This window comes from Pisolithus orientalis (genome assembly GCF_024613125.1).
Source record: "Pisolithus orientalis strain OTSU chromosome Unknown F5J12scaffold_8, whole genome shotgun sequence".
In the NCBI taxonomy this organism is placed as follows: domain Eukaryota; kingdom Fungi; phylum Basidiomycota; class Agaricomycetes; order Boletales; family Pisolithaceae; genus Pisolithus; species Pisolithus orientalis.
Genome location: NW_026260789.1, coordinates 993,085 through 1,017,135, shown reverse-complemented (window position 1 = coordinate 1,017,135; position 24,051 = coordinate 993,085). Strand labels below are relative to the sequence as shown.

Genomic DNA, 24,051 nt, shown 5'->3' with positions numbered 1-24,051 from the left:
CCCCTAGACTGGGGGTACGTTTGTTTTGAGCGCACACCTCGATCAGGGGACGTCGTGCAAAACAGTTGTATCTTTGTCATGTTCTTCATCGTAAGCATTTTGTGTCTCTCTAATTATGAGACTAACCTGCTTTCACAGAAAGAACTGACCCACACGATCCTGCTCCACCCGTCCTACTTTGGACCGCGCATGCTCCAATTCTTGGAGTCCAAGCTGTACGCCGACGTCGAAGGTACATGTTCAGGTCAATATGGCTACATCATCGCTGTTGTTTCGATCCTGGACATCGGTAGAGGAATGGTCATCAGTGGAAGTGGACAGGCAGAGTTTGTCACACGGTACCGTGCAATAGTTTTCAAGCCGTTCAAGGGAGAAGTCGTCGATGGTGTAGTGAATAACGTGAATAAGGTGCTGTTCTGGTCTGTGTTTCTGAATTCGAGAGCGTGCTTTAATGAGACCAAGTAGATGGGTTTCTTTGCCGACGTGGGACCTCTACAAGTCTTCGTATCACATCAGGTGCATATGCTCGCCTGTGGCACTAATAAAATCCACCCTCATGTTGATCTTCCGCAGCTCATACATCCCGACATGAAATTCGACCCTAATTCTAACCCTCCATCATTCGCTTCGGATGACCAGGTATTAGGGTGTTCATGATCATATGTGGTGTTACCTCATGGGTGTCTGTAGATCATCGAGAAAAATACGCGTGTGCGATTGAAGATAGTCGGTACTCGTGTAGACGCCACGGAAATTGTTCGTTCTCTGAATTTCCTGCTTTGCTTTGTCTAACCTGCTCGGTAGTTCGCTATAGGGACAATCAAGGAAGACCATCTGGGCGTGATCGATTAGACCAAAATAGCACGCGTGACTGCTAGTCTGCTATCACCGTTACCCTCAGCCCTCGCTTGATAACTTACTCGCACTCCATGGAGAGCTCTCATGGTAGTCAGGGGAGGGGTCGGCTTGGAATTCGGTTCTTCAGTGTTGGGAAGGCCTGACATTTATTTCTTCGATGTCTTGGAAAACAGGTGCAAGGGACCCCCCAGGTCATGCCGTGTGTTGTCCCGTACCATGCAGACTCGATTTCAATTCAGTTCTACTGGGAAACTGGGGGTAGCCACTCCGTGACAGAGTGGTCAGTGCTCCACCATCCACACGTGCCAAGGTAGGCCGGGTGAAGGATGAGCCAACGATGATGCAAGCTCCACCCCATTCCCAAACATGTAACCGCAAAGAAAGAAAAAACTCGTACGCAGCATCGCTACATCTACTGATTTGAGTCAAATAGCACGAATACATGACAAAGCGGAAGATATCACGAGGGCTCAACGTGCATGATATGACAAAAAACGTACAAGCAAAAAAAGAAAATCCGAAACAGATAGCAGTACATATGTGAGAGGGTAGGGCTATTGCACATCTTCGTGGTCGTGAACGAAGAAATAAAGACAAACGAGTGAGACAAGGAAAGCAATCTATATGGATGAGAACTCGTATCATCCATGTAGAGGACAACGAGAACACACCTAACTGACTAAACTGAGGTATCTTTCTCTCTATACTTGCACTGTATGCAGCGGCGCCCGAGGACTACTCGCCACCACCGGCGAGTTCGAGGATGAGTCGGCACGCTACGTCCATGAACACAAACGGTGATACGACCTCGTCCTCCTTGATTGCGAGCGGATCTTTGTCCTTGATGGATCGCCCGTCCGAGCTCGAATCAGGAATGACGGTATCCGGATTCGCCATATCGAATTTTCCGGCGCCTGATTCTGAAGACGCTTTGTAGGTCTTTTTGTGGTGGAAATCGACGAGGTAATTTATCGAGTCGACCATGTATAATTGTAGATTCATGAGAACCTAGATAAGTGGGAAAATCATGAACTTCCGCGATGGTGCAAGGATAGGAAGGTCCTTACCACCACATCTTGTACCCGTGCACGCGTCTCAACGAAATAGACACTCGAGGCCGCTCTCAGATCCACAGGTGCGTTCCCATCAAATTGCGTCGCTCGTTCGATCTTGACTACCATTCGTACCAGATCGTTGTCGTCGCACTCCTCCCAAACCACCAAGGTTTCGTTTTTCCTTCCACTCCATACCGAGCGTCTTCAGCGTCCGGTATATTTCGAGCATAACCTCCATAGGTGGCGACCGGCTGCGAATGCCGAAGTGCCATTTTGCACGATGTTGCTTTTTCTCTTTAACCGGCCACGTGCGTTTGGCATTTGCGTATGATGCGAGGTGATGTTGTTCAGGTAGTTGATCCGGAAGAGGAAGGGACGAATTGAGGACAGCAAAGTTGTTGCATTCGCCGTTCACGGAAGGCGTGGAGAAGTCAAGGCCGTCGTCTCGGTCGTCATCGTCGGAATCACCGTTAAATTCAGCTTCAAAAGGGTTATCTTCCAGGTCAGTGGCAGGTGACAGAGCGGCAGGCGACATAGTATTTCGCGGCTGTGGCCACACAAATAAGCCTCACGAATAAGTATACAATTAAGGACTAGACCTACGTCCATAGCAGCAAGTTTTGCATCTCTTTCTTGTTCCTCGAATGACGCCACTAGATTAAGTTATCATTAAGAGTGAGCAAGTCGGGGTGGGAAACAAAACACTTACAATCTCTTCCAAGTCTGCGCTTATCACGTAGCAACATATACGCTACCTTGACGGCGTTTCCTTGCGGACCATCGTCTCTCCGCAAACACTCCCATATATCTTCCTTGTCCACCCCTTCCATCGTGTTCGCAAGGTGTTCAACGACATCCTCCTCAATCCTACCCAGACCCTCGATGATTTCGAAGTCCAGTGCCTTGGGTTGAACGACGAGCGACGAGAGGGTGCCCAATACAGGTCCAGGAGGCGGAGGAAGAGGGGTGAGGTACCGCGGAAGATCAGTCGTATAAAAGGGATGTTGTGTTATTTCGGGAACGGTAATCCGCTTTACTGGGTCCACAGCAAGCATGGAATTAATTAACCCACGCGCATCCGGACTAAGATAAGAAGGTATATGGTAACTCCCCTCTACCAATGAAAAGACGAATAGTCAGCACCAACTCGACGGAGAACGAAACGAGCATGCGCACGGCTGATTTTGGTGAACAAAGTTTGGACATCCTCATCCTCAAAGGGCAGCCTCCCGCAGAGCATGACATAAAGGATGACCCCACAGCTCCAGACATCAATCTCAGGACCGGTGTACAAGCCTCCTCGGATCACCTCCGGAGCAGCATAGTTCGGACTTCCACAGCTCGTCTTCAGGAAATCTCCATCCTTTATCTCGTTCGAAAGCCCAAAATCTGCGATTTTGACGTTCAAGTCGTCGTCCAGTAGAACGTTCTCGGGTTTCAAATCCCGGTGTACAATCTTCAATTTGTGGCTATACTCGATACCGGATATGATTTGCTGGAAGAATCGACGTGCTCGCGCTTCCGGCATCCGACCGTTTGCGACGATGTAATTGAATAGCTCTCCACCGGCATATTCAAGTACAATTATGATATCTGTCGGGGTGGATATAACCTCGTATCTACCCGAATCGGCAACGTGTCGACCAAAGTATTCAATATCGCGGCAAGAGAGATAATCGACGAACGTGAACGTACAGCTTGATAATATGCGGATGCCGTAGTGTCCGCATGTACTCTACCTCCCGTTGAACGCGTGTTTTGGTCTTGGTCATATGGATCACTGCCTTGGAGATATACTTCATGGCGACTCTTTGTCCCGTGATAGTGTGTATCGCCACTTGATGTAACAAACAATGAGCCCTCCCACACAATACAGCAAGATGCACCACCGATGGAACGGAGGGCAGAGAACGCACTTTTGACCTTTCCAAACGTTCCTTCCGCGATGTCCCCCGTGACGGTGTATTCACCGAGCTTCGAAGCCGAGTAAACGGGCTTTGATTCGTCCATAGCGTGATGCCGTCGTTATCTCGTATAAGCGTCGTCGCTGTCGTCAGCGGTGAGTAGCCTCGTGGAAAGGGCCTAGCAGTAATTGTCACTGAGTGGGCGTGCGGAAAAATCAGAGTCGACATGCTCTCATCGTTGCCATTTACGGCCAAAAAGGGGGGTGGCGCAAGACAGCCTGCACCCCCGTCGCCGTATCGATCGTCTCCTCACCCTTGGATATCGTTCTGTACGGTTTAGATGAGAAAAATGAAACAAAGACGAGCTTGTGTCGGTCAACTTGTGTGAATGTGTCGACAAAGAGACCTCTCATCACCCCCACAGGAATTATACCCTATATCGGGATAAATAACCCCTGTCCCTCCCCAAATCACGTGGCTCTCCCCAACACGCCCCACGCGCCCCTTTTGAACCACCACTCTACGGCTGCGGTACATACACCATGGCGACGATGCGCCGAACTCAAAGCGTTAGGACATACAACAAACAACCATCAGCCTCCATCGCTGCAGACGACCTCGGTGTCCTCCGTGAGTCCTCAGAAGAACCCGTCGAAGACGTTCTCCGGAAACAACTTCTCGACAAAGATCGCGAGAACGACAAAGTAACTACACCCCTGCCTTCCGACGCGTCTCTTGACAATAACTGTATGTAGCTCCAAACGACCATTTTAAGCCTCCAAGCCCAACTTGCACAACGCCCATCCATCGAAAAGTTCCAAGAATACGAAAAGGAACGTAGGAATCTGGAGTTGCTCCTCCAAGGCACGCAACGCGAGAACGAACGGTGCATGGCTGAAATCGATCGGTAAGCTCTTCTGGCCAATCACAATTAGTCCACTTCTAGCCTACCACATCACCCTCTTTGCTATCTGTCTACTGACCACCTTGCATCCACCAGGATTAAAACCCGTGAAAAACTTCTCGAACAGGCACTCGCTAAAGTCGCAGGAGAGAATTGGCAGGTAACGCTCCCGATCTCTTGTTGCCACCTCCCCAAATTACTGAACTACGTTATTCATAGTCCGTCCTTGACATCACTCCCTCGTCCGCGTCCTCGGCACGCATGGGAATGGGCACGTACCTCCACCGCGCACAACTTCCATCAACCATGGAGTCTTCCGGACAAAGTGCTTCACCGACTCCGATGTCTGTCGAAGCCACCCGCGCACAGTTCGAGCAGGTCCGTTTGCTGATATTAGGGATGGAGCAGAGGATGCAAGAGCGCGAGGAAAAGTTGAACAAGACGATAGAACGAGCAGAGACACAGGAAATGAAGTGCGAAGCTCTGGCACAGGGGACTCTCCCTTCCAAACTGTCTGTATGACCATCCATTTTCAGCTCGGCATGTATTACTTGTATTCCCATCGTATCTCGCGCATCAGTTCCATATTTCTTTTGATACCCTTACTACCACAGGCCTCGTAGAAACTTCGCGCTCTCGTGTCTTCTCCTGTAACGACTAACGACCTCACATGATATGCCTAACACCCTTACCCTGACAACTACGCCCTAACGTGGGGAACACACCTTCTAATACATACGTCTATGGAATTGCAATGAGGTGATTTGATTGTACAGCATATAAGGTCCATGCAATGGTTGGGCTGAGAATTCTGATGGAGAAAATCGAGACACATACATGGGTACAGCGCCCTTTAACTCTCGTATTCCGGACGAGAAGCAAATCCCCCGTTTGGCAACGAAAGGGATCGGGAATGATGCGCAAAAGTAAATGAAATACGAGAGAAGAAGCGTTTGCTTTGATAGGTGCGAAATAAGCATAAATAAAATGAGGTTTTTGATGCTTTGCCAGTTGGATGCATGATATCGTTCGGCGAGAATCGAATCTGGATATATGAAGACTTGACCTTGATGGCGGCAGGTAGAATGTACTGAGCAGGATCTTGCGAGGGCTTTCGTTGTGGAAATGATACGATGCTGGTACGACTGATTCGAATCGTAGTTTCCGTGATGGATAGGGAAGATAAACCGAGGCTTGCTCCTAGATATGAACCTGAAAAGGGCCAAGGCAGAACGCGGAGTCGACGGATACCCCTCGGCCATGGAATATATGAAGGTCCATCATGTCTTTAGTAGCCATAGTACGCACGCTGGATCACAGATCAGCAAAGAGGCAAACCTATGGATTAGATCGCAACGCTAACCATCCTGTCGCTGCACACCGCATTAGTATTTCGATGCACGGTACCATAAAGAAGAGACGTACAATAGCCAGATAACCTTTGAGCCGGTCTTGCAGCCGCGCAAAGTCACGATGTGGCCCCGAATACAATCATACAAAAGGGCGCGTTGGTCGTTGTCAGCCTACGAAGACTCAACATTTGGTTCTTTCTAAAAGCCGTACAAATACCTGGGGCAAGATGCTTGCAATCAGTTGACTTCCAGTGACCGAAAGGGCGAGATCCACGATCATGGCACGGCGACCCCTGGCAAGATGTCAATGACGGACAAGCAGACTGGCGACCTCATACCCTTTTGCTGGTTCGCACATCCTCTTTACCATCCTCGCCGTGGTCTCAGAGTCAGCCTCCTTAAACGCCCGCGTGACAGACTTGAATCCCTGTTCATTGGTAGCGAAGTCGAGCAAATCGTTGATGAGATGGTCGAGGCACATCTGACGATGCTTTTGCGAACCGTGCTCGAGAACTGGGAAACGATCACGACATTGTCTTTTACGCTGAGAGTCCGAAAACTCACTGTGTTGGATGCAGTACGAACCCCATTGGTTCTTACAAATCTCAGCAAAAACGGCAGGACCTTGATTGAGCAACTCGTCAACGATACCGTCTTTGGCGGACTCTTCCAGGTTCTCAAACGCATGCTGTATGTGAATGAGCATGCTTGTACCACAAATTTCCATAATGACCGTACCTGAACGACAAGAGAACCCGTCTCGTGGCAAGCAAGCGAGGCCCACTTGCCCTTCAAAGACTTGTTGACGCTATAAAGTGCGTGGATAACTATCAATATCTGCACTGCAGCTCGGGGCGCAGAGTACATACTATGCAAAGATCGGAGGCGCCGGAGGTGTCCAGGTCAGCTCCATGATCTAACTTTGTCAGGTCCATTACCGCGGCAGTGCTGGGATTGGCATACCTTACTCCAAACATGGGAGGCGTGTTTGTTCGTCAGCGTCAACGCAGGATCTCCAAGAAGAAGTTCCGAGACGATCAAAAGCCTAATATCTTCCTCGCAATCCAATGCCTTTTGGAGAACGTGGCATCCATAGCAATTAGTAGCGAGATCGACGACCCGACCTCTACACACGTGGTGAAAAGCGTGAGTGGACGGTACCGAAGATGCGGATACAAACCAAACCTCATGCAGGCAACGATCTTGCGCCTCTCTTCCGGCGTTGCCGCGACGTCGAGGCACCTCTGTACAGCCCAATTTCCAAAACTACATAATGGGTCGTTAGCCTTTCCGAGTCAAAAAATGCCGAGAGCGACCCAAGTTACCGGTGTGACATCATCTCGAAGCCTCGCGCGCAAATCGCATCGACGATCTTGTGCCGCTCTTCAACATCGGCCACTTTCAGTTTCTGTTGCAAAAAGATCGAGGCTTGCTGATCCGAAGACTTGATGATGCGAGCTACGAAGACGTGGTAGGGGGGAGAGGAGGAGGGATGAAGCAGGGACAAGAAGTTGATGGGCTGCAAAATCGTGTATCAGCGGGTGCAAAGGGTTCATTACAGGCTCCACCGACCTCGTGAGAAAGCGGCATTGCTGAGTCTTGACGAGAAGCAAGCGCTATATGGGGAAGAGAGGACTTCGGCGAGTCCTCCGTGGCCATACCCGACGAAAGGTTGAGTCTGTTGTATGCATCTTCCGTCAACCAGTCGGCCGGGATGTAGGACTGCTGAGCTCGCCAAGTCGCAGCGGCGTCTGGTCGCTGACCAAGTTGAGGCAGTATCCCCTCACGAAGCAATTGATTGCCGAGCATGGCAGTACTGTCTTCCGCGTAGTGATCGAAATACGCAAAACTGTTGGAGGGCACAACGTATGGGACGTGTGCACCAAGAACCCTCCCGTGAGGGCTGTTGTGAGTAGCGGAAAGCATATATTCGCGATTTCTCAAAGGTAAGCCGTGCTCGAGCAAGAGAGAAGATGAAGACACATTAACAGTAGGTACAGCAGGTACCTCGTAGGGTGCATTCAGTTTTAACTCGAATGGAGACTTGGCGGGCGAAAGGTCTGTAGGTGTGAGGAGGGTGGACGTGGTCGAAGTGGGAGACAAGTCCGGAGAGCCGCCGGTCGCGTCCGCTGATTGCTCACGAGGGGGAGAGCATGCAGAACCCTGACCGCCAGCTACAGGCGAGTTCAAGTTCAAAGCACGCAAGAGCTGTTCGACATGCTGAAAACGTCCGCGAGCGATCAGCAGTCTGCGTATATGCGCCAAAGAAAAAAGGATGACGACGAACGTTATCCTCGAACTCTGGGCTCTTCCTCTTCCTCCCGTCTCCGATGGCCCCAATGTCTTTTTTGCGAGGGGGACTAACGATCCCCGCAGGGCCGAACATGTCCTTGCTGTGGCCCGTGGCACCTCCGAACACTCTAAACCTATCGTGTAAAGCGTTCGCGGGGATAGATAAATTTTCACCGCTGCCCGAGAAGCCGTCGAGACGCGGTGGCCAGACAGACTCTGTTTCTTGTTGCTTCGGAGCCCATATAGAACCAGCGGATGTCCTGGCATGCGGCGGATCGTAGTAGTCGTCAGAGAACGGACGAAATGTCTGTGGGGGGCTGGACTGCATCAGTTCTGTGAGGTGAACGGGGAACGAGGGAAAGAGACAAGTTCTGGGATTTGGATGGGATCGACACTTTTTATACGCTCAGCGGGCTTGTCTGCACCGAGTCCCCGCTCTTCATATTCCTTTTTAGGGGTTGATTTGACCAGATGTGGAATGCCCTCTTTGCTTCCTCCGCGGTTGTATTCGTCGCCCCCTCCCATTCGTTGGACGACGACAATGACGACAACGACGCAGTGAGAACAAGGCGGGCACCTGGCAACATTCCACTCACACAATACATCTGCTCCGCCTGCTGCAACATCCAGTAGTTGAGAAACACTGGCCAACCCATGGCAGCGCCCTCCGTTCATCCCTTCACAAAGTCACAGAACGCGCATATATCACAATATTCTCCAAGGGCGCTAAAGGTCTCAAAAGAGAGAATTTGAACTCGGAGGATCCGCCAAGGTACCTAGAACCTGCCCCATATTTGGAGCTCCATCGCAGTGCAGCTTGGCGCCAACAACGGCTCTCGGCCCCCCTTCTTCCCACGACCGAAACAGACAGGGCAAAATGCATTTATGCGAGTGTCTGATAGGATCTAGTCTCGAGTCCCGTACAAAGCTCTCCCGGAAGACGATCATCAGCTATCGAATGGATACGTTCTATCTTCATATGATACACTTCGTCGTCGCCGATGGTAACCGGGTTCTATCGCGAGCAAAAGAAAAGTCGGTAAGAGAACGAGAGAATGTTCCAGGACTCACTTGCAGTCAGCTCTCCAATGGGCCAAGGGCTGGGGAAGAAACGAACGGTGCCGAACAGCTACGCTTCCTACCACACATGCACGCGCGCACGCACGCACTTCCTTCATTCAGCCCAAACTAAACGCCGTCTTCAACACGCGTAGTACAACCGGAAATTTCTCTACAAGGCCAGTGGACCTTGCCAGCCACCCGTGGCCCCCCCCCCCCCCTTTTTTTTAATCACTTGTCAATCTATCCTAGCTTCCAATCCGCTTCTTCCTTCCCTTTCGAGGGTGGTCGAGACGCAGAGAAGGGTCTATGACTGATGGGATGGATATCAGTGGTTCTGAAACTTTACCGCAGATGGGGATAATACAGCCATATTCGCCGTGCGCATTGAATTACCTTCATCTCAAGGATCATTAATTCGGTCTTTCAATGATTCCAGGCTTGAATCTGAACGATTCGACAGTCCAGACAGTGCAGTTGCTGTGGGTGCCGAGTGCAGAGATCGAACCAATGGAAGGCTCATCGAACGAAGTTCTGGACATTACCTGCCACACAGCGTACGTATCGCAAACTTACTACAAATCACGACAAGGTGTCAGTTCTCGAAACGACTGAATAGACAGATACACCTACCCACCAAATGGAATTGCCAGATTGGCATGCATGATATGGCCGATGTACGGCGGCGGAGATCTCATGACTATGCATGCCAAGCGCAAGCGTGTAATGGGTGTGTAATATGCCACATCAAAACCCTCCTTCGAGTAGTAAACCCATACAATACTCGGGTGTGATCAACAAGGCACGCGTGCATTTTTACAGGCGAATCCGACACATGGAGTATGCAGCAGTGTAACTCCCCCTCCCCTTTGGCGCTCGTGTGCCCTTGTTAACGTACAGCCAAACTCACGACATACAAGAGTGGGTTAGCTGAGTGAAATTGGCACATATGATATGACCCACCGCATGTACGGCGACGGGGATCTCACGACTATGTATGCAAAGTACAAGCGCGTGCTTCGTGTCATACTCACTACATATTCACATGGGGGCGGTTAGCTCTCGAAATGAACTCAATAGATAGACACACCCACCCACTGAATGGAAGTAAGGCAACGGCGATCTCATGCGTGCGTGCATGCAAAGTGCAACCGTACCACGCGTTTCTGCGCAGAACCCTCCTGCGGGCGGACGCGCAACCCACAAAGTACGCGTGCCTAAAGGTCGCAGCACACCCTTCTCATTGGTCTTTCCACAAATGCGAACCCGGCGAAATCGAAGTCCCGGACTCCAATAGATGCATATAGGGAGACGAACGACCAAAAAAGTCGACTATGCGTGTCTGCACAGTTCCGAGGCTCCCGCGAGTAGTAAACACCAATGCGATGCCCGGACGTAATCAACAATGCATCCGCGTGCCTGAAAATTTGGCAATAGACCCCTTCTCAATCGTGACAGGGTGATCGCGGCGTTCAAGAGAGAGTGATACGTGACCATGTTGAACGACCAAAACCAACCATACAGCCAAAAGCCGCACCAGCATCCTGCAGTTCAACACGGCGAAGTCAAAGTCCCGGACTCCGATAGATATGCATGCAATGAGATAAACGACCAAAACCAACCACGCACCCCGAAAGTCGCACAGCGGTCACCTTGCAGTTCCACGACCCTTAGGAAGCCTATCGCTGGCAGTACATTGATCCCCCCCCCCCCGGGAAAAACCCGTTCTTCTCAATGTCAATGCAATGCAGTCGACGCGACGCATGTCTGTGCAGAACCGAGGCTCCCGCGAGTAGCAAGTAAGCACCATCGATGCGATGCCCGGACGTGATCAACAAAGCGTAAGCGTGCCTGAAGACTTGAAGGTTCGTAGTAGACCCCTTCTCTACTTGTGATACGGTAGCCACGACGGCGTCCAAGAGAGCGATAAATGTGACAGTTGAAGATAAACCACGCACCTTGAAAGTCGCACTGTAAACACCTTGCAGTTCCACGACCCTTAGGAAGCCTATCAGTGGCAGTACTAGGATCCCTTCTCTACTTGTGATACGGTAGCCGCGACGGCGTCCAAGAGAGTGATAAATGTGACAGTTGAAGATAAACCACGCACCATGAAAGTCGCACTGTAAACACCTTGCAGTTCCACGACCCTTAGGAAGCCTATCACTGGGCGGTACTGGGATCCCTTCTCTACTTGTGATACGGTGGCCGCGGCGGCGTCCAAGAGTGATAAGTGTGAGAGTTGAACAAGTAAAAGCCCAACCATAGAGCCGAAGGTCGCGCTGCAGTGGCAATTCATTACGACCCTTAGACAGAAGCGGACCACTAGCATCGCCAGGTTCCCCTGAAAGAAGTCACCGAGTGTGGTTCCTGGACGCGGCGAAGTCGAAAAGAACTATGTACTATCTCCAACGAACGGGATGAGAAGTCGATGCCTGACGAACGGTTTAACGAAACTGAAACAGCCACCCACCTATGCACACACGTATGCATGCAACCCCCCTGGCGCCCGCAGTCCATGACCCTGAAGGCTGAGGAAGCCCGAGTCAACTCTCTTTTCCATGGGAAGGAGATGCGTAGGCCGTATGCGTTCGGATTTAATGTCAGGTATATCATAGGCACGCGCTGACGTCAAAAAATGAACAAGAAAAAAAAAAAGCCTTTGAAAGACAATGCAACGAGACAGCGCCGCCACTGTCAACGTCTAGTCTAAACCTATACAATAGAGAGAAGAAGAAAAAAGAAGAAAGCAAGTCAGCAGGTTATCAAGCTACGTATTGGCAGCTGCGAGAAAGGGCGCCTAGTCACCACAGAATATGAATATGTCAGGCCATCACCGCCGACACTTCGCTGACAGCAAACGCCGCAATTAATTAAAAAGGAGGCCAACGACCGACGAGTTACTATTAGTTTCCCCATGATACCCCCATGAGGCAACCTGGCAAATGATGAGCTGAGCACAACTTACAACAACTAACCTATATTAGCAGCAAAAAGCGGTCGAGAGTCGAAGCCGAACTGCTGCCGCGGTTCATAACTTAACTTTGGAGCTCTTTGAGTCAGGCACACCACAACTACCCGCCCTGACGACCTTCGCGAGCCCTTTGTGTGTATGTGTTATTTTATCAGACCCCACTGTCGGTGGTATTGACTCAATATTGAAGGGGGACCGAATTGATGACCGTCGTTGCAAGCGTATCATCTTGGAGGGTTGGCAATATTATGTAAGCTTTCGCTTGTTTCGTTTCGCGGACGTAAGATTTCCGTTTGTTTCCGTTCACCCGACGGCGACGGCGGCCGTCCGTAACTACCCAGGGGCTAAATCCCCTATGGCGTCAAGTCACACATACATATGTATATTGTTGTATTAAAGTCATCTGAACTTCTATTCGTTATCAGGATTCGATACGTTGGACGGCCGCCGCGATCAACGCTTCAACAGGATCACGGTTCGCGCCTTCTGGTACAAATGCATGTATGTTGATAAGCTACACCGGATCCGCACGCATATGTACTTACCAGGCATTATAACGCATCTTTTGTTTCAAATCCAGTGCTTACATACTTATGATCTCCTCCACGGCCCCCTCTTCGTTGCTCCCCCTCCTTCCCCTCGCTTAAGGACCCATCACGATCGCCACCAAGTCCCGTCCCCATCAGGGATACCCCGTCGACCCTGCAGAGTTGTGTGTGAATCGCTCAGATTGAGATTGAATCTCACCTGACGAGCCTGAACGTGCAGCTATTGTAATGCACACACTGTGGGGGGAAATAGGCAGCACAGTTACTATTTCCTCCACCCCTCCCCCCTTTCCCCTCGCTTACGATTCCATTGCGATCGCTATCAAGCTCCACTCCCCGTCAGTGGCACCCGTCGACCCTGGGAACCCCCGTCATATTTGTGCGTGAATTGCTCAGATACCATCTCACTTCGTGAGTCTGAATATTCACCGGCACACACTGTGGGGAAAAAAATGAGGCAGCACGCGTTATTATCCAATACTTAACGTTGTACGTGCACACCGCCAGAGTGGTCCCTCTGACGAAAAGATTCGATCTGCAGAATCATCGTAAGATCCCGTTCACACGCCGCGTTCACACCGACACCTGCGCGAGGGCCGCGACATCTCTCCATCTCGATCCTTGAAGACCTGTCTGTCTGATAACCGTGATCGAATTCGATTGATGGACAATCCCATCGGTCTTGGAATCGAGACACGAAAGAGGGGCTACTGCCAGGCACAGATTCTGAATGTAGAACGAGGGCGCCTTACGCGCGCGTCTTACATCTCTCTGCCTGCTGACCCACCTGCCCGCTCCGACCCTCTGACTCCTTGGATAACTCCTGCCTCAAGAATCGAGTGGGGCGCACACATATGTACACGCCCTTGGTCCGCCGACAACTCGCGCGCCTCGGCAACGTCCGCACAAGAAACAAGGTAAGGTTTGATCGCTCGGTACCACGTGTACGTGTGCTCTGTTTTTGCGGGGGTCTTTCAGCGACGGGTATCACAAAAGTAGAATGATTTGTGGTGATATTTGGTGATGCGCGATATCGCGTTGTAATGCGAACTCCGTGTATGGCAAATAGTTGGCAAGTGTGATTTTTCCGCAGCCATACATAAGGGGATGAGCTGGGATGATATCGTTGGTGGGGCGTCAACGGAGAGTTAGGGCTGAGAACGAGGCGAGGGGCCCCAGGGACACGGGACATTGACCAGTGCCAACGGCGGGCGCCACTGCCAAGATGATCACCCGGGCTATGTCGGCCAACCGCAGAACTGAGGGCCAAAAAACGGAGATGAAAGGATAGCGTTGAGAATCGAAGTAGGTAGACATGACCACGGTAAGGGAGAGTGGAGACGCTGAATCGGAGCATTCGTGCCGTGTGGGCTGCGTATGGGTGGGATGGGGGCTATCTGGTCGAAAGGGGTAATTCAGTGGTCTTTCCGGGAAATAGGATAGCCCGGCAGAAAAGTCGACCATTCAGAAAAGGGAAACATGGAATCGAGTGAGTGGAGGAAACCCAGGGATCCAGACTGCACATATGTGACAGTAGGCCATGTAATGCCAGTGACTTGAGAAAGCGATATGAGATGAGGTCTGGGGTGTTCTATCGCCACCAGGTCATGGGGTCGCAACACCGTCCCGACCGGACTCATGATGATGCCACGAAGATGGCCAACGGTGCTATCAAGGAGCACAGGCTTGATTCATTCATAAGGAAGGATGGACAGGGCCGTCATGGCAGCCGCATCAGAATGCCTAAATGAAAAATGAATGGGAGTGCACCGGATAGGGGTGGTGGGTGCAAGTATGTGTTAGATAGGACGCCTGCAACGCTGGTCGACACCTGGATATTAGTTCGGAACCACGCCAAATGGGCCTCTGAGCCCGAAACATACGGAATGAATGAGGTGTGGGAGGGATATGACCGTGTGAGGTTCGCACCCGAGTCGCTGAGTCTGAGATGTGATGAGAGCATTGAAACGGCGACTGCAGATTCTGTTTGGATCGAAGATGTCTGTTTACGTACTGAGATCTTCCGTTCCATGCGAGATCTCTCCGCCTTGACGGAGATACACGTAACAGCACTCGAGCGGTGTCCGTATATCATCCATCACCCTGGGCTGCTCCCCTCGTCCCCCTGCCCCTCCCCTGCCTCCCAGCAAGCCATGTCTCTGCTCGCCCTCCCCTTCGAAATCATCGAGCGCATTGCGATTAACCTCGCCGATGCTCATGGCATCCAGGCTCTCCTCCCGCTCCAGCTCACCTGCAGATATCTCAACTCCTCCCTCGGGATCACCACCAACCCCCACATATTCGCCTCGTACTTCGCATCGCACTACGACGTCTCCTCTGTGTCCCGTCGCCTCGGCCCTCAAGCTGCCAAGTCGTCTTCCTATGTTGCCCAGCTTCTGCGCTACACCCATACCCTCGCCCGCATCCGCTCGGGAGACATCCATGCCGACGACCTCTGCCACACGTTCTGGACGTCGTACCTCATGCTCATAGAGGACGACGGGAAGAACCGTGCAAGCCTCGAGGCAGCTGGCTTGCCCGATTTCGTAGACCGCTTTGTCCGCGAGCATCTCTACGACGGACACCGGAACGGTTGGCCCGCAGACAACGCCGTCAACTCCCTTGCCTTGTGGCTCCTCTGGCTCACAACCACCGAAGGTGTGTACTGCTACTAATGCCGAGGCGAACTCCTTAACCTTGCACACAGATCGACTTCGAGCGGAGTCGTCTCCTCAGCGGGCACAGATGATCAGACTCATGCTGCCTTTCGTAGTCATGCCAGTTCGGGTGCGTCACAATGGTTCGGGTATGTCTTGGACCTCGTATCTCACTTGCCATGACAGTACCCTTCCGCCTTCGCTCCCGATATCCACTTCTCCCTGCCGCTCTCACGCGACATAAACACCGTTCCACACTCCGTACCTACTGTGCACGGCCCATACCCCCACTACCTATACGATCGGTATCACAGAGCACAGTTCTACTCCGTGTCCGACTTGGAAATCGGCATACCGCTTGCGTCTATCGCCGCAAAACTTGTCTACATATCTAGAACGGAAGTCTTCCCCGTCGCCGTACCGCCTCACATCCCTCGCAACCGCCAACATGCCCTCCAGCTTGGTCTCACTATGGTCGGCCCTACGCAAGAAGACGTGCACGAACTCAACGCGAACAAAGTCGCCAAGCTTCTCCCGACGACGCGGCCCGATGGTAACTGGTCAGAGGGTATTCGGGGCTGGGATACCATGACAGCGGATCAACGCGCAGCCAACGCACCGAGTGCGAGGTGGGACAACGATTGGAACAGGTTGGTCGACTGCACCGACGTTTTCAGGCCGGTCTCCCTCAAGCGTTCGCATTATACCCCTGGAACAATGTCCGGCTTATGGCAAGGACGAATGCTCGTTGCAGACGACACTGCGCTCGAAACCTTCCTCCAGATCCCCCAGATGCCTCCTAATTTCAACGAACAAACCCTCGGAGTCATAGTAGCACCAGTCTTTATGCGCCTTCGTGAGTACGTGTGTATGGACGTCGCCTCCAACGAGCCTGTTCCTGCCGGTAAGATGGAGGATGGAAAGCATAATGCATGGTTCCCAGCGTCCATGCGGCGTTTCGAGCATCAGGTATGTCCGTTTCCCTTCTCTTCTCGTCTCATTGTCTAATGTACATGTACAGAACGAGCTCACTCTCAGTTATACCGTCCAAGACCCAACTGCTCCTCACCGCCTCGTCGAGGAATCTAAGCGCTATCGTGAATACGTTCCCGATGGATCTATGCACGACGAGACAACGTGTCGGGGATGTTTGTATCGTGGAACCTCGGAGATGGTATTTAGAGAACACGATGCGCATTTTCTCGAAGTGCTGGATAACGAGCTTGCAGCGGCACCGCTTCCGGACGGGATGGATGATGCCGAGGATATGGATGTCGTTGACGAAGAGGATGCCGAGGAAGAGGGCGACGCCGACGATGCAGAGGACGATCCCATGTCTGTCGATGACGGAGATGAGCTCGTCGTGAAGAGGAAGTGCGATGGTATCATGGATATCGTGCTCGTAGGCGAGGTGAGTAATTCCATGCTGCTCGCTCCCGCTCTGTGCCAACTGTGCGGTCGTAGACGGACGAAAGGCATGCTCAGGCGTGGCATCCATATCGCTTCTATGGCCGCGTGAGGGAATGGGATGGATTAATCGCATTGGTGCGCGTTCCCGTGAGTGTCTTTTCTTCGTCTCCCCTCCTTTATTTTATTTTGTCTGACTCGTCGAACGTGGCAGGCCAACGCCGGTGCCCCGCATGTCGGTCTTTGGATATTCACGGGATACGTCGTCGGTGGTCAGACGCTCGTTGGGAACTGGAGGACGTCGTCGCACCCTGGTGAGCCGGTCACGTTCGAGGGTGCGTTCGTGATGTCAAAAAGGGACTGAGCACTTCTGCGGTGTGTTCTTGTCTTGTCTTGTTTTTTTTTTTTGGCTTTCTCTTGCTGTCGACTACTGGAGTTCTAGCTCGTCCTCACTGTGCTATCGTGTTTTGAACCATACATATTGATACCTCTCTACGACCTATGGTCGTTCCACATACGCATTTTCCTTTTTCCTTCTTTGGTGTGCGAGGGGGGATACTTACATACGCACGGACGCATGCAGGCAAGCGCACAGGCAAATGTATATACATTCACACATCCGTGCATACATACATACAAGTACCATGCATCCACTTCATACCACATACATAGTACGTAGCAGATATGCATACATATATGTTGTAGTTTGGTGAACCCAGCTCATATACATCGTTCATCGACATCGTTCATCTTCCCGCGTTTTTGACTATTAAGTCTCTGGTCACCAAATCATCGCTCGGAGTAGGCACATAAGTACTAATCATACATGTTTCGCATGTTGATGGGCAAACGTTCTGCAAGGAATATTCTGAGTAAACGTGCCTTATTTAATCTACATATGTACTGATCCTTGGTCAAGTGCGCATTTTTCATCGCGCGGGGTGGAGACGTGGAGCGATCATCGGCGTCTAGGTAAGTACGTCGCTACATGAGCACATAGATAGGGCTAAATACCCGTTATGTATTACTTGCTCGATTTCGTGGGGACATGTTATACATATGTATGCACTGGCCCTTGGTCAAATGTGCGTTTTTTCATCGGGTAGGGGGTAGAGCGATCGTCGACGTCTAGGTAAGTACGTTACTACACAGCGCAGCGATAGGGTCAAATACCGTTATGTATTACTTGCTCGATTTCGTGGACATGTTATACATGTGCGTATGTACAGCAGTACATTTGCTCATAACGCATTTAACTGTTTCTTTCAAATAATGGTAGTTTCTGCTGGTCCGACTTTATGCGTTATGAGCAAATGTACTGTATGTACTGGTCCATGGCCAAGTGCGCGTTTTTCATCGGGTAGGGGTAGAGCGATCGTCGGCGTCTAGGCAAGTGCCTTACTGCACAGCACAGCGATGGTGGCCCAAATACCGTTATTTGTTATTACTTACCTGCTCGATTTCGTGGACATGTTATGCACATACGTATGTATGAACTGGTTCTTGGCCAAGTGCCCGTTTTTCACCTCGTAGGCGTGGAGCGATCATCGGCGTCGAGGTAAGTACGTCACTACAAAACACAGCGATAGGGCCAAATACCGTTATTTACTATTACTTACCTGCTCGATATCGTGTACTGCAGCGGAACGTCCATTTCATCACCCGGAGGGCTCTTCCGAACGGAGTTTGTCATGGAAAATGGGGTGAAGTCCCTAGCGTTAAGTAGATCGGTGAATCCAATCCAAGTGAATTAGGAGGAGGCGATAGGACCTCGTACATTCCTTACATGGTTGAAGCTTCTCCGACGAGCAGAAAAGTGGCGTCCACGAGGACCTCACTGTAACGGGCAACTGCATTTCCACAAAGCCGAGGGTGCCTTCAAGATACGTGACAAATCAATGATAACCCTCCACACGGATTTAAATGGGCGTACACACGTATACCACGAAATCGGCGAAGAGGAGGATATATATAACCCACCACCGTAGGTGTGTGATGATAGGACCCGCATCGCGACGAAATGGACATGGCCGTGCGGGCATATAACGCACCACTCCAAGCATCTTGTTTGAAGATAAAGTTCAAATCATGGTAAATCGTGACGCTCGTAATTTTTCTTGCCGAGGCAGAATTGCATTTACACATCCCTCCTCCGATTGCCGGGTGCAGAGAGACGAGGGAAAATAACGCGGAGCCTCGACTATGCGCGGAGGAGAGTTCTGAAACTGAGGAGAAAAAACCCCGATGGATGTGTATCATCAATAATGACAACGCACGGAAGGGAGTGCCATCAGACATGGACGATTAAATGGAGATGGCGACACAAACTTACATACGTAGGGGACGGGAACCTCGATGCGATCCCTCTTCGGGGTTTTGGCAGGCTTCTGTTCTTCTCTTTCTAGAAAACGGATATAACATCAGAATATCGCGCCGGATCGCGTTGTGGACTCGAGCACGAGGCACAGGGAAAAGGTCGTTATAACATGGATGCGACACAGAGTCTTCGGCGCAGTGGTCCCGAAGCGGATATGTCTTTTATCTTGTCTTAGCCCCTCTTAAAATGATAGAATCATACACACACCACACTGAATAGAGTTCTGGATTATGGAGTACGCCGCGTATCTCCATGACTATTAGCAGACAAATCGACCCTGCGTGACGATGCGTGTGGGTGAGTACCGCCCGATTGGTACCGATACCATGTATGTACGCACACATACGATCGCTATATAGGTGCAAACAAACTTTTCAATGGCAGTGACCCCGACGATCCGATATACGCCTTACCTTGTCCTGGCGCCTTTTGGAGTCTTTCATGATATATGCTGCACACATCAAACAGAGTTTTGGAATATGAGTAGCAGGTAAATCGACCCTGCATGATTCATAAAACGATGGTGTGGGTGCGTATACGTAGTACCGCCCGATTGGTACTATGCACGCAGTGCACACACATGGCACGATGACTTTGTGTGGGGTCGTAAGTTCGAGTTCCGAAATAATGGTACCGCGTTTTTTTAGGGAGACACTGCCTCCTGTACCCACACAGATAGAAAATCCTCCCGATGTGCCATAGTATTATGTCGAAGAACGAGAGGAACGAGAGTTGTTTCGCCTCTCGTCGCGCATCAGGATGTTAACTGGATCAGGATGAGAAAGCGTTTACATAGACCAGTTGCTTACTGTAAAGACCCTGGGGCCGAACGTTCCCGATCATGGGGCCCGATTTTAGTTTGCGCACGACGGCTTCGACTAGACCATACTCGGCGACGGTCTTTACTCTGTGTAAATATAAATGTTACTTAGTACTCACGCATAAGTGTCCTGAACGCTCGCAACGAGGCCAGTTAACCGTCTGCTGTGATCGTCATTAAAATGCAGCCCACATACTTGCGGATGTTCAATGCGGGCCGTGAATGACAGGAGAGGCGAGCATCGAAGGGCGGTTCCTGGATGTGATGGGTTCCTCACGCCGTGTCTCTCTGCAACTCCCCCTGAAGGGCTTGGATGCGGCTAATACCACAGCTTGATTTGACGCCAAGACGAGCGACAAACTTGGCCCAGATAGACTATCAGAAGGGATCAGAGGCTCCGAGTCTCTGCGAGTTGCCAAGCAAGTGTCCCCGTTGGCGTGGGAATTACTGTCGTTCCACCTATCCTCCGCGTACAACCACTCAATATCCAATGAGCAAGCTGCTCGGAAAAAGTAAGCAAAACTAATGATGTGCATGTAAGTCGCAGGTCAGGAACCCATACCCTGCGAGTACTCCACAGCGGACTTAGGACATGGCAAAGAGGAGTTAGTCCAGCTGGTGCTGTACTCCGTTCCGTGAGCGGGTCCACCAGATTCAGTTAATATTCAACGTTCAACGCCATCCCGAAGTTAGCAGGTGCTCCGTGTTACGTGGGGGGTTGTGGGCCAGGAATAATAGACTCATGACAAGGGTTCGTTGAATCAGATAGCAAATGAAAGAGAGGAACGTGATGCATGATGGGTAATTTGTCGATTATTCATTACGCAAGCGTTAACTGTGACCCACTGCGGCCCTACAGAATTGAGCTTGGCACCGCTCATATCGGTCTGGCTGCAGCACCATTGGGATGAGGCCCATCTCATGACGTCTCCTTCGTGCGTTTTTTTTGGGGCCAACGGACGGCTGAATGTTGACAGCGCGGCTGCGCGTAGGGATGATTCGTCTTCGTCGGCCTTTGGCTCTGAATCTCGCTTCCCCCCTTCTTTTGTATGAATTACTGGTTTCCACGCAATTTCCTTTGTCCAAGGAGCTTCCGGCACGTATGGAGTACCTCCGCAGGAAATTAAGGAGCTGACTGGATGCACAATGTGGTTTCATACAGCAATGATTCATGCCGTTCATGCTATTGAACCTCATCCCTTCTTTGCATGAATTGTAGTCTCCACCCGACTGCCATTTCCGTGGGGCCTTGGGCACGTATCACACAATGGTTGAATGCTGATAACAGGATCACGTACAAGAATTATTAATTGGTGTGTTCATCTTTGATGCCGAATCTCACTTCCTCATTTTTGCAGAATCGGTTGAATAGGCGGTACAGCTACACGCTGGACTGATTCATGGGCGTTCTTTGTCGCATCCCCAATTTCTTTTGCCACAGGGAATTGCGCAGAAAAATTTGAGCTCCACAGCAAATTATGGGGTTGCCGTCTTACCTTCCCCTTCGGCGCAGAGTCCTTGCTGCAAGGAGATTTGGCCCCCTATCATCCTTCGCCTGGAACCGCGGGATGCCGTTGTGATCAATGCAAACATTGACATATCATCACCCTCCAGAAGCACTTATATCAAATCTGCCGTACCTGGGGCGATCACTCCGTAGGAAATCAAGGTTCGTAATGTTCTCCTTCACTTTGCGCCTTCAACTCGCCACTTTTAACCTGTTCACAGCTATCTTGCACTCTACGTTTTAATGTCCGTCGTGCTTCCTGGACCTCATTTTCAACCCTGTGACTCTTGCGTCGCCTCGCCGGTGCCCGGCAGCAGGCCCGAAGAGCATTGGACACGTGGATTAGGAAGGCCCTTGGCGATTCTCCTCTTCTCAAGCCGCAGATGGCTACGAATGCTGTTCATCAAAGATCAGCGCCGGTTCGCGCTGAGCCAAGGAGTGTGTGCTAGTACATGCGTGGGCCCCTATGGTCGCGCATCACGGTAAAGATGCTACGTGTTCAACTTGTTGTGTCGCATGACATTGCGGGCACGAGTGCCAATAACTCCATTCTAATCTACTAGGCGCATCCTCCTTTTCGCCACACACTTCATCCCCGTGTCTGAGTTTCTAGACAATGTTCTGATGTTTTATTCTGCTCTTCTGTTCGATTTCGCATCATTACCGCACTGTACACGTTGTTCCGGTACTTTGGTGACGCTGGCCAACCGGTAGACCGGTAAGTTGGTATAAGGCTGGTAAGTTCAACTGGAATCTCGGTTCTGAAACTGGATTGGTGCCGCCGCATCCTCCGATCGCAAGGCCACACGGTACGCTTTAATGTCCGCTTGGGCGGTTCAACATCTCATCTCATTCATAGTTATCGGCACGCATTTAGTTCCTGCCCTCCACGGCTATTTCAGCACAGCCTGCCGCATCCGATCGTGGATCGACTTCGGAACGTAAAGCGCGGATCAGCGCACTGCGTTGGTACTAGCGTCAGTGCGGGTTTGGCGAGATAAACAATTGTGGAACTCATCCGATGAGTCGACGAACGACATGACTGGAAGTAGATGCAGGACGGTATTGGCCAGGTCTACTGCTACCGAGTTGCCCAGGGAAGAACGAAACCCAATCACATCATGCTCGCAAGACCTCGTAGAGTCACATCCAAAACTCCAAGGGCCCAAAAGTAATCGTGGCATGTCTCACTCACATCTGTAACGGCACGACGCCTACAGAATTGTCATGAAAAGCAACGCGACAGGATTTTTATAGTATAGGCAAGCTGAAAAGGTGAAGCATGGCAGCTGTGAGGTCGACCTCGGAGTTGTTATGGGGTTAGTAATGGGCCATCGGTAATTACGACGCAAAAGCGCGGTGGCCGCGGTGAGTATACAGTTCGTTGTGAAGGAGGACAAGGATATGAGTGCGATATCATTAGGCATGTATGCATAACGGCCTTCTGATGGTTCGTCCGACGGTCACAGTTCGGAATCTTGGCTGGAGTTATGTCTTAGTGGCGGCCGGTTTCTAGGGTTTGTGATGCCGTGCAACGTCCCGGATCAAGGACCTGGTGGCGATACACAGGAGATACCCCTTCATGTCGGAGTCACCTCCCCTCAGGCGGTGTCAACGCACTCCTGAACACTGTTTACAAAGTTGTGATAGACGCATAAAGTCATATTTTCGTTTACCCTTTGTCGAAAAGTCTTGTGGAAAGCGAACCACAAGACCTACCTGATTTAGAATTTCGCCAGAAATGCTTAGTCATAACTATATAGTTACACGCTTCCGTCAAAAGTGCACACTTCTGGCTTCTGAGTTGCACGCTTTCTAGTCTCTCTTCAAGTTCACTACCAATTTCACGTGTTCACTTGTGAAAAACGGCGAGTTCAGCTGCTGACAACGACATCTATAGTGTATAGATCAAGTTATACGATTCCAAGTGCCGAATGGACGTGTTGGATACACGCACTGTCCCAAATTTTACCCCACGCACAAGTCAGGGCCTCCGAACGATACCGTACGACGGAGGCTCGTTACGTTCGTGGAATATTGATTGGGATCGAAGTTTGCCTGCTGCGAGGCCTCGTTATGAGGCTGAGCAGGATCACGGGTAGTTCGGTTCCGATGTCTTCTTGTGGAGTTGAGACTAGTGGGTCTTGTTCTACTAGTGTCGTAGTTGGGGGACAGACACTGCTCAAAAATCTGTTTTTCTTCGTGTTGCATATTCATGTAGTAATGAATAGCTTTCCGGTATAGTATGGTGGTAAATATGCAAGTGAGTCTGCCAGCGTTTTCTTTGGGTGAACGTGTACAGTCCCCCCCGCTTGCACCTCTCAGTTTGCTACATAG

General features: G+C 50.9%; 7 protein-coding genes across 7 annotated transcripts; 3 read left to right on the top strand and 4 right to left on the bottom strand.

The window, feature by feature from the left end:
- Positions 1-29: 29 nt before the first annotated feature.
- Positions 30-951, top strand: F5J12DRAFT_549723 (uncharacterized protein). Its single transcript, XM_051740021.1, has 6 exons — positions 30-90; positions 139-408; positions 466-516; positions 574-639; positions 691-756; positions 805-951. Exons 1-6 carry the CDS (start codon positions 79-81, stop codon positions 850-852), a joined length of 513 nt encoding a protein of 170 aa, XP_051601939.1. The 5' UTR covers positions 30-78; the 3' UTR covers positions 853-951.
- Positions 952-1,593: 642 nt separating this feature from the next.
- On the bottom strand, positions 1,594-3,923 carry F5J12DRAFT_904829 (kinase-like domain-containing protein; the record flags this gene model as incomplete). Its single annotated transcript, XM_051748583.1, is given in 8 exon segments — positions 1,594-1,866; positions 1,926-2,017; positions 2,037-2,460; positions 2,517-2,566; positions 2,623-3,027; positions 3,090-3,532; positions 3,609-3,750; positions 3,830-3,923. The coding sequence occupies 8 exon segments, from the start codon at positions 3,921-3,923 to the stop codon at positions 1,594-1,596; spliced, it is 1,923 nt and encodes a 640-aa protein (XP_051601938.1).
- A 398-nt stretch (positions 3,924-4,321) lies between these two features.
- F5J12DRAFT_549696 (uncharacterized protein) lies at positions 4,322-5,367 on the top strand. Its single transcript, XM_051740020.1, has 4 exons — positions 4,322-4,521; positions 4,573-4,724; positions 4,818-4,881; positions 4,941-5,367. Exons 1-4 carry the CDS (start codon positions 4,360-4,362, stop codon positions 5,241-5,243), a joined length of 681 nt encoding a protein of 226 aa, XP_051601937.1. The 5' UTR covers positions 4,322-4,359; the 3' UTR covers positions 5,244-5,367.
- Positions 5,368-5,875: 508 nt separating this feature from the next.
- Positions 5,876-8,856, bottom strand: F5J12DRAFT_549692 (ARM repeat-containing protein). Its single transcript, XM_051740019.1, has 13 exons — positions 8,361-8,856; positions 7,646-8,293; positions 7,399-7,592; positions 7,259-7,339; positions 7,037-7,199; positions 6,943-6,989; positions 6,812-6,881; positions 6,638-6,761; positions 6,412-6,586; positions 6,291-6,366; positions 6,147-6,244; positions 6,085-6,094; positions 5,876-6,030 (listed from the first exon to the last, which is right to left on the bottom strand). The coding sequence occupies exons 1-13, from the start codon at positions 8,691-8,693 to the stop codon at positions 6,010-6,012; spliced, it is 2,040 nt and encodes a 679-aa protein (XP_051601936.1). The 5' UTR covers positions 8,694-8,856; the 3' UTR covers positions 5,876-6,009.
- A 3,861-nt stretch (positions 8,857-12,717) lies between these two features.
- F5J12DRAFT_926551 (uncharacterized protein) lies at positions 12,718-14,844 on the bottom strand. Its single transcript, XM_051749387.1, has 8 exons — positions 14,143-14,844; positions 13,734-13,901; positions 13,448-13,672; positions 13,355-13,384; positions 13,250-13,304; positions 13,146-13,166; positions 12,944-13,100; positions 12,718-12,884 (listed from the first exon to the last, which is right to left on the bottom strand). The coding sequence occupies exons 1-7, from the start codon at positions 14,408-14,410 to the stop codon at positions 12,950-12,952; spliced, it is 918 nt and encodes a 305-aa protein (XP_051601935.1). The 5' UTR covers positions 14,411-14,844; the 3' UTR covers positions 12,718-12,884; positions 12,944-12,949.
- Positions 14,845-15,099: 255 nt separating this feature from the next.
- F5J12DRAFT_891056 (uncharacterized protein) lies at positions 15,100-17,374 on the top strand (the record flags this gene model as incomplete). The annotated part of the gene is made up of 6 exons (XM_051747449.1): positions 15,100-15,604; positions 15,654-15,733; positions 15,790-16,572; positions 16,625-17,014; positions 17,068-17,160; positions 17,225-17,374. The coding sequence occupies 6 exons, from the start codon at positions 15,100-15,102 to the stop codon at positions 17,372-17,374; spliced, it is 2,001 nt and encodes a 666-aa protein (XP_051601934.1).
- A 901-nt stretch (positions 17,375-18,275) lies between these two features.
- Positions 18,276-21,806, bottom strand: F5J12DRAFT_781611 (uncharacterized protein; the record flags this gene model as incomplete). The annotated part of the gene is made up of 14 exons (XM_051742571.1): positions 18,276-18,395; positions 18,496-18,580; positions 18,630-18,722; positions 18,797-18,860; positions 19,062-19,235; positions 19,343-19,411; positions 19,595-19,643; positions 19,801-19,838; positions 19,968-20,048; positions 20,197-20,294; positions 20,327-20,402; positions 20,485-20,729; positions 21,054-21,318; positions 21,704-21,806. 14 exons carry the CDS (start codon positions 21,804-21,806, stop codon positions 18,276-18,278), a joined length of 1,560 nt encoding a protein of 519 aa, XP_051601933.1.
- Positions 21,807-24,051: the final 2,245 nt, after the last annotated feature.